We start from the raw sequence: 8,882 nt of genomic DNA on the forward strand, positions 1-8,882 counted from the left end.
CACCCTCATATATATATGTCGTTCCGCTATATATTATATATGTGATAAGCTCTCCCGAAAATTATTATATATAATGCGGCTAAACAATTGTAAAGTATATAAAAATGTGTTTTGAAATATTTAAATAAATAGAAAGTTAACGCAATCAATGTAGAAAAACTAAGTCTAAAAATAATTGTAGAGCAAAGGAAAAGATCCGAATCTTCGCTGTCGAACATTCCAAAATAAAATGCGAATCTGACGATCACAGAAATTCACCAATTAATTAAAAAAGCCTTTCCTTCTGCAACAACCTTATTAAACTTGAACCTTTTGCCAACTTATGCACCGCATGAACCTTGTAAACATCAATTACCATTATTTGTCACCTCTGTCTCCGCCATCACTTCCTATATATCTACCGGAAAACTCCCATTTCCCGTCGTCGGCAGTTAAAACAACTTCCAAAGGCTACTACTCTTTGTCATTCTTGGTATCTTGCTTTCTTTCGTTTTTTTGGACTTGTGCATCCATGCTGGTGAAGGCAGCGACGCTAGAAAAGGCGGTTTCCATTACAGAGAAGGTCTGGCAGAGATTTTACGGCGGTAACGGTAGCAGCCGCCGTTATTATCATCATAAACACCACCCTAAACATCGAAGGCGGTGTTCTTACGAGAGTGAAGACGAATACGAGGATGAGGACGGGACCATACAGCTGATGCAGATGGGTGCTGAAAGAAGCAAGAATGTGCTGATCCTGATGAGTGACACGGGTGATGGCCATCGTATCTTTTTCTTTTCTTTTATGGTACGATTCAATCTTGGATTTTTCCATTTCTCGTCCCCTTCCTATGCTTTTTAATTCAAATTCAGACTAAGTCCTGAATCTGTTCATCAAGATCTTGGATTAATTAAATGTCTCGGTTAATGAATTTGCCTACGCAATTAATTCTTCAAGAAGCATAAGATGTCATCACCTGCTTTTTCAGATACATGTGAAAGATGTGTGAAAAGAATATACATGGTGGCTATTGAACGACATGGAAAGGTCCTACAAGTTTATGGTGAAACATGTACTACTCTGGAAAGTTGCCTTTCACGGTACATATCCTAGATGGATACAGAGCAGCTATCTGCCTGCCATTGCTTACTATTACGCCAAGTATGTTGTCATTGAAGGGAGGTAGAGGCGGGTTTAATGGAGTATAAGCCAGACATTATCATTAGTGTTCATCCATTGATACAACACATTCCTCTCTTGGTTCTTAAATGGAAAGGCCTTCAAAAAAAGTGATTTTTGTTACTGTAATTACATATCTCAATAGCTGCCATCCTACATGGTCAGTTCACCAAACCCTATAACTTCTAGATTTCCTTTATAGCAACTCCACCTGAGTATCTTTAAACAATTGGAATTCAATTCAGTTTTCATCCTAGAGTTAACATATGCTACTGCCCGTCAAAGAAGGTAGCCAAGAGATCATTATACGATGGTTTTAAGATTCACAAGTTCGGGTTTTCGGTCTTCCTTTTCGGCCTTCGTTTGTCCGTGCAGTTCTTTCCAAGGTGAGGATTGTAGTACACATAAAAACAATCAATTAATCCATATGCTTGCATTAGCTTGGAGGGATCTTGAGAATAGAACTAAAGTTAGATCCTAAGTTGCCTGTGGTTTTGCTGACAGGAGGGGTGAAGGAATGGGACCTGTTAAGAAAACAACAGTGGCACTCAGTGAATCACTATATGATAAACATCAACGAAAACCAATAGGACAAATGATCATAATTTGTAGCCGAAACAAAGGCCTTGCTTCAACATTGGAATTGCAGGAATGGATGATCCCGGTGAAGGTAATATCATTTTCTTTTTTAAGATTCAACTTACCCCATGAAATCATTAAACATGCACAATGAAAATGGTTGATTAAACCATGTTTTACCTTCACTCTAGGTGAGAGGGTTTGAAACCCAGATAGAGAAATGGATGGGTGCTTGTGGCTGCATAATTACAAAGGCAATGAAATTGAATTTAAACTTTCCTATGTTTATGCATTACTTTTGCTTAGTGTATATAGGCTAATTAGACTATATGAAATTACAGGTTGGTCCTAGTACTATTGCAGAGGCCTTGATAAGGGGCTTCCAATTGTTAACAATGACTACATTCCAGGACATGTTTAGTTACCAATTTTTCCTATTGAAACTACCTTATTCTGTAAATGGAGCCTTCTAATTTTGTTGTTCTCAAGTCTTAACCTTAAATCTTCATTTCTTACATTAGGAAAAGGACAACGTACCATATGTAGTAGACAATGAAGCAGGTGTGTTCACTAGAAGTCTGAAGGAAACAACTAGAATTGTGTCGGAATGATTCAACACAAAGACGGATGAGCTGAAGAGAATGTCAGAGAATGCACTTAAACTAGCACACCCAAATGTTGTATTTGATATCGAAAAGGATATCCACGAACTTGCCTGTCAAAGATGACCTTTGGTCAACATTTCTTATGTCTCAATGTCAGCTATCACAAACTAATTTAATAGAAGACCTCAAAATCATTTTAAATGTAACTAAGATTTGTTTTTAAGTAAGCATTGTTGATTTTGACACAATTTACTATTTTTTGGCCTCGGAGGTCTTTGTCAGTTGTCTTCAAGAGGTGCAAAATTCTACTAAAAATGTGTGTAAATTAGGTTATTGAAAATATTGTAAAGTTGTAGTTTTCATGGTTTTGTTTTTGTTTTTTTTTTAGTTTGGCTTTTGAAGTGAAAGAAAAAAATGTGTTAGATTTGAAATGACGGTTGTTCTAAACCTGATTATAAAGTAAGCCAAAATCTTCTTTTTTTTTTTGCCCTCCCGATTCCAAGACTTCGTCTTTATTAATCCAGACCGACCCGCATCGCACATCTGACTTTAGTGGGTGAGTCTCTCACCAGAGATTTTCTGCATACACAAGGACTCGAACTTGAGACCTTGCTTAAGCGATATCAAACTGCTTATCACTTGAACCAATCCCTATTGGTTAAGCCAAAATCTTTATTGGTTACAAGCTGTAAGTCAATATCATTTAATAAACATGTATTAGTAAAACACTACTTGCATTATCAAAGAAACTCACACCTATTTATAGATTCTAATTGTCATTGGATATTGACATATATCAACCTCTTAGTCATTTAACATTACAAATATCTAGGTCATTCTAATAGATAATTCTAGATATAATATTACATATTATAAATTTCTATATTATTTGATGGATATTTCTAGATATATACTTTTTCCATATTAATCTAGAATATTTTCAAAATATATCTTCTAATGATAATTATATATTTATAAGTTGCATTGGATTTCAACATTAATAATTTATATTAATGCATTCTGATAATGTTTATGTTTTTTTTTTGGAATTATGCTTTAATTTATGTATCGAACAGGTGGTTGGACTATGAGGGTAGGGGGAGAATGGTAGTTTTGACTGTTTATTGAAAGGCAAACAGAAGGCAGGATTCAATCAAAGAAAAATATGTTGAAAATTTACAAGTTGGCAATGGTATAAATATCTGAGCTGTATAGTTTCATTTTCTTTCTTAGGTGAAGGCAGTAAGAGCCAAAAGAAGCCAAAAGAAGCCAAGTTGCTTAGTTGGCTGTGTGATGGCCAGACTGTTTTGATTGCCTGGGTGGTTCCAGAATGCTTGACGATGACTAGGGTCGTAATTAAAATATCCGTATAACTATAATCAGAATCAAAGATGAATTGATAACCCAAAAATGTATACATTGTATTTCCACATGGTAGATAGACACTCAGGATTCCAAAGCTTTTAACTTGACATCAACAAAATTCATGTATCAATGATATATTAAATTTATGTTATATTAAATAAAAATTATAAAGAGCGTCAATTGTATCAAGTGATTCGGATTTCAAAATATACACGATTAAAGTGATTCCATAAACCAATTCACTTGGTCCGGTAATTGATTCATCTATAGGATTTGTATTTCATTCTTGATCTGGGCCTTGTATTTAGAGCACATTCATTTCACTTTCTTTCACTAATGGCAGGAAGCCAACACCACGGCCCATTTAACTACTCGAGCTCAATTTGGATAGAACTAGGCAGGCCGAAATATCGGTGTTGAAAGCTTTTGTTGGCCGAAGTCGCTCCATCTTTTTCCGTATTTCTCTCCCATTTCTAACTATATAATTACATGGAACAACACCCACCTGAGTCATTTTTGCTATTCAAGATCAACCATAAAAATTTGTTGGTAAATTTCCTTTTCTTTTCCTGTTATTAACACTGGGATATCTACGTAGTGCATTATAGAGAGAATGAACGGTTTCCCATTCTCTGCAAAATCAGGGGAAATCCAATCGCTTGGTTTGCAAAAAGGAAAATGGTATCTGAATCAATCTGGTTTAGTTTTGGTTATGATCGTTTTCGGTTCATATTGACTTCGAAATGATTAAGTGGCAGGTTTACCACTCTAGTTTTGTCGACGAGGAAGGAATTACCAAAGCCTGTGTCTGCCCTTTACTTTCATTGAAAAGTGAGAAAAAGGGTCCTGCTCCTGTTTCAGAACAAGGTCGGATTTATGTTTTTTTTTTTCCCCATCAGCATCATTCGTTAGTTGTTCACGATATGATGTTCCTTTTTCTTATTATTTGATTTGATAATGGAAGATGGTTGCATGCAGGTAAAACAGATATCATTGACGAAGCCATCACATTCTTCCGTGCAAATGTCTTCTTCCGGAACTTTGATATTAAGAACCCTGCAGAAGCTCCTTAAATATTTGACTTACCACATAAACTTGTCTCTAAAAAGGCTCGAGGGCTGTAGAACCTTGGCGGAGGGGACTAAGGCCATTATTAACCTAGGATCGGAAAATGTTACCATACCTGGAGAACCAGGTTTTCCTTTTACGGCGCTCTTTCCCCCTCCAGTCTCAGAATGAAGCTGGTAAATCTCCTTATTGGGGAAAAAAACACGTTTATCTGTTACCTGACCTGATTCCTTAAATGCAGAACTGCTTAGGTATTATCTGAAGCAAGTAAGAGAAGAGACAAGTGGGAGACTGTTGAGTGTCGCGTATAGACCTAATGGAACACCAAATAAGTGGTGGCTAGCCTTTGCAAAAAGGAAATTCATGAACCTCCCCCTTAACTGAATGCCTGCAAATTGCAATATAAATAACTTCTACATTTTTCCAGATTCTTAGGATGAAGAATCAAAATGGTTACTTTGGGTTTTTACTCTGCCTCCATTAACATCTGAGTTATCTGCTCATGTGTCTGCAACTTGATGTCAGCTGTTGCGTATTTCTGTCTTGTTTTTATTGCTTTGTTTCCATCTTCAAGAGACGTAGGGTGCCATGATTTTGGAAAATAATAGAATCCAAACAATCGTTGTCTTAGATAAAAGCAAAGGCAACTTACGTCTTATACTGTAAGTGATGAATAGGGCCCGCCCTTGTTAAGAATTAGCAATTTGAGCATTGTGTCTTTCATCCCTACAGGAAAGAGCTCCTGTTTAGAAAAGTCTTAATGAATTAGACATGTTTTAACATTGTCGGGAAAGATTGAAAAATAGTGGATGTCCAAAGGAAAGGTCAACTAAAAGAAATTTCCTAGTAATACATCCGTGTCGTGTTTGGAACTTTGCATGGACTGGTCATAAGGTTTTGTGAGCCTACGTGAAACAAATGCTTGCCGTTAGAGGAATGGGAACAGATGTGTAATAAACACGTTAGTGATTAAGGCATCATGATTCATGCTCACCTCCCGTTCATGTTTAATGGAGTCGGAATGAAGAACAAATACTTGTATATAAAAATTAGAGAATAAGAAATTGAATTTTGGTAATCTTTAATCATTTCGTTTCTTCCGATTTGATTTATTTAAAAAAATCACATTTTTTTGTTTTTCCTTTTTCTAAATTCATATATAAAAGAAAAGCATACGACATGCAATGATTGTTGTACCCCTTGGGAGGCACCAACATAATTTTCATATGAAAAAGGTAAGAAGTTATAATTTAATACCAATTTATCAAACCACTCCATGATTGAAATTTGAGAGGCAACGACCCAATGTAATCTGTACACCCAAAAACGAAAAGGAAAAAAAAAACGTTTAACAAGGGAGAGTGGAGACATTCATTATAGTTTAATTTCCAGGTGAGGACACAATCTTTATAAACCCTCTTTTACAACAACAAATACATACCCAATTTTCTATCTACCAAACCAAAAGATTTACCCCTAAAAAGAAGAATTCGAAAATAATTACCTATTTTCCCCCATGTCTGAATTATTGTCACAGAACAGGATCAAGGTGAAGACCCCCACAAAACCTCGGCAATAATGGTGGCAGCCTCCGCATCACCAACAGATGCTTCTCTAACTTTCTCCAAAATCTCTTGCTTAAAGGCCCTTTTCTCTCTTTGCCTCAGCCCTTCCCCAGCCTCTAGTTGCACTGCAAACCTTGCCACACAGCTTGCAAATGGATGGCTTTTCAAAAACTTGTTTTCTCTCTTCTCTCTTTTCTTCCCCTCGCTCTCCTGATTCTCATCGTCAAATTTTCCCATCTCAATCAAATCCCCACCAAATTCTGACCTCTGCAACTCCACGAGCTTCTTTATCAATCCTCCTTTAAGCATTGCTTCAACAGCTTCCTTGCGTCCCAAGTATCCAATTTCAAGGATGCAATCCAAGGCCACTACTTTCATGTCCAAATCCTTGGATTCCAATAGAATTAAAATCTTGGGGATTTCCCCGTTACAGAGTATCTCATCCACAAATGGGGATTTAGTAAATGTAATCAACTCACGTAGAACTTTGAGGCTATGGATTGATTTCATCTCCAAAAGGGCGTGGATGGTATCTCCCATATTCACTTGCCCCACGAACACATCCTTGTTGAATCGAATCAAAGCGGCCACACAAAACGCTGCCTTTTCCCTGATCCGATTTGGACAACTCGGGTCGCAAAGGACCGTCTGCAAGACCGGGAAGGCTTTCGATTTCAGGAATAAATCCTGTAACTCGCGATCAAAGCCTTGTGAGACTCGGTCTTCGAACTGAGTCAGTAACCGAACTAACTCGTCCTCGTCCTTCCACGGTTCTTTCAGAACCTTCAGCAAGCTCTCAATGCTCTCACGGTCGATCCAAGCTTGAATCTCGGCCTCGATCGAACCGGCAACTCGGGAAATGGAATGAGTCGAGACACGACGTGTTAAGAAGCTCCTGAGGCCATGACCACGAGTCTTTTCAAGGGTTTCAACGAGGGTTTTGAGTTCAGCGATGTAGCGGGAAAGAGCAGAGAGATGTGGGTCTTTGGAGAGTATGGGGTCAGACTCGGTTTGAAGCTCGAGCAGAGCTTTAATGGCGGGTGAGTCGGAGTGAGCCGGGTTGCGAGTTGGATGAGATTGTAACTCGTGCGAAGCTTGTTTTAGAGATTCGAGAACCTTTAGAACTCCTGGGTTATCTTCCTTGGATGATGGGTCTCCCATGGTTGTCATGATTTTATTCTCTCCAAAGTTACATACAAATAAAGAGAAGGAATATTGTTTTTGGGTGCAAGGGGCTGAGGTTGATTTCAGCCGCTTGATCTTTATGATTTTTTCTCCTCGTGTATTTTATATTTAAATTTGATTATAAATAAATTAAATTAATTTATAGTAATGTTTGTTTCTTTTCAGTTTTCTACATTATATATTATTTTAAAGAGAAAATATTAAATTTTCATAAAATATACAATATGATATGTGAATTTTGATTTTGTGTAATTTATAAAAATTTTATTTTATTCAAATTTTCATAAATTATTAAATACATAATTTCATATTTAAATTATGAATTTTATTTTAAATTAGTTTGTAAATTTTTAAATATTTTAAATTTATCCTCAAACTATGACTCTCATTTTAAATTATTTTTAAATTAATTATACAGAAAACCAAAAATTATGAATGTTACAAAATAAATTGATGTAAAATATATATATATATTAATAATTTATAGATGAAATTAGAACATTTGGGACCAAATTAAAATGAGTGTAATAGTTTGAAAATGAAATATAAATGTTAAAAGTTTTTGAAATTGATTTAAAAATAAAAATTATAATTGAAGGATAAAATTATAACATCAAAAACTTAATATTTAATTTAAAAATGTGTAGTATCATTATTCTTATTTTGTTTATATAGTTTGTCGGAACCGTCTTTCGGTTGGGTCCCGAAATTGGGCTTCGACTTAAAAAATGTGGATTGGGTTAGAATCGCCAGCGACCACTTTAAAACGATAATAGGTGGGTCGGACACCATCTTACCTGATCTACGTTGTACCAGAAACGCGTTGGGTTCGGGAGTCGGTTACGGTCAAGGAAGGATTAGCATCCTTGAACTACCCTTTCGGTACCAATTAATTTATAGGTTGTCTTTTATTGCAAAAATTTAAAATTAAAATTAAAATTTAAAATATTCAATTCGAGTTACTTACCTTTAATTGGTTAGAATCACTAAAAATGTATTAAATGACAAAATAGAAAAAAATGTGAGAGAAAAGAAAATATATTTACATAATAATATAAAGAAAATAGATAAGTGAAAAATAAATGAAATTTAGTAGGAAAAGAAGAAGAATAATAAAAATAAATAAAAACTAAAAATGTTAATGTAATGAATATTATCCGGAGAAAATGTAAAAATAAATAAACAAAAAATGATCAATATGCAAAAACTAAAAATGTCAGTGGCTAAATCAGAAAAAATAAGAAGAAAAAAACTAAATTGAAACATGCAAAAATTCCAAGGCTATTTTTGAGGGAAACATCAATTAGGGATCAAATCGCAAATATATTAAATTCAGAATCCGAATTAAAATGATGA

The 8,882-nt window shown here is 35.4% G+C and overlaps 1 protein-coding gene and 2 pseudogenes across 1 annotated transcript; 2 read left to right on the forward strand and 1 right to left on the reverse strand.

The window, feature by feature from the left end:
- The first annotated feature begins 434 nt into the window (after positions 1–434).
- On the forward strand, positions 435–2,514 carry LOC120166393 (annotated as a pseudogene).
- A 1,937-nt stretch (positions 2,515–4,451) lies between these two features.
- On the forward strand, positions 4,452–5,160 carry LOC120166530 (annotated as a pseudogene).
- Positions 5,161–5,946: 786 nt separating this feature from the next.
- On the reverse strand, positions 5,947–7,574 carry LOC120166365. Its single transcript, XM_039175628.1, has 2 exons — positions 6,281–7,574; positions 5,947–6,088 (listed from the first exon to the last, which is right to left on the reverse strand). Exon 1 carries the CDS (start codon positions 7,509–7,511, stop codon positions 6,321–6,323), a length of 1,191 nt encoding a protein of 396 aa, XP_039031559.1. The 5' UTR covers positions 7,512–7,574; the 3' UTR covers positions 5,947–6,088; positions 6,281–6,320.
- Between the last annotated feature and the right edge of the window lie 1,308 nt (positions 7,575–8,882).

Source organism: Hibiscus syriacus, unplaced genomic scaffold (assembly GCF_006381635.1).
Source record: "Hibiscus syriacus cultivar Baekdansim isolate YM2019G1 unplaced genomic scaffold, ASM638163v2 tig00111640_pilon, whole genome shotgun sequence".
NCBI classification, from domain to species: domain Eukaryota; kingdom Viridiplantae; phylum Streptophyta; class Magnoliopsida; order Malvales; family Malvaceae; genus Hibiscus; species Hibiscus syriacus.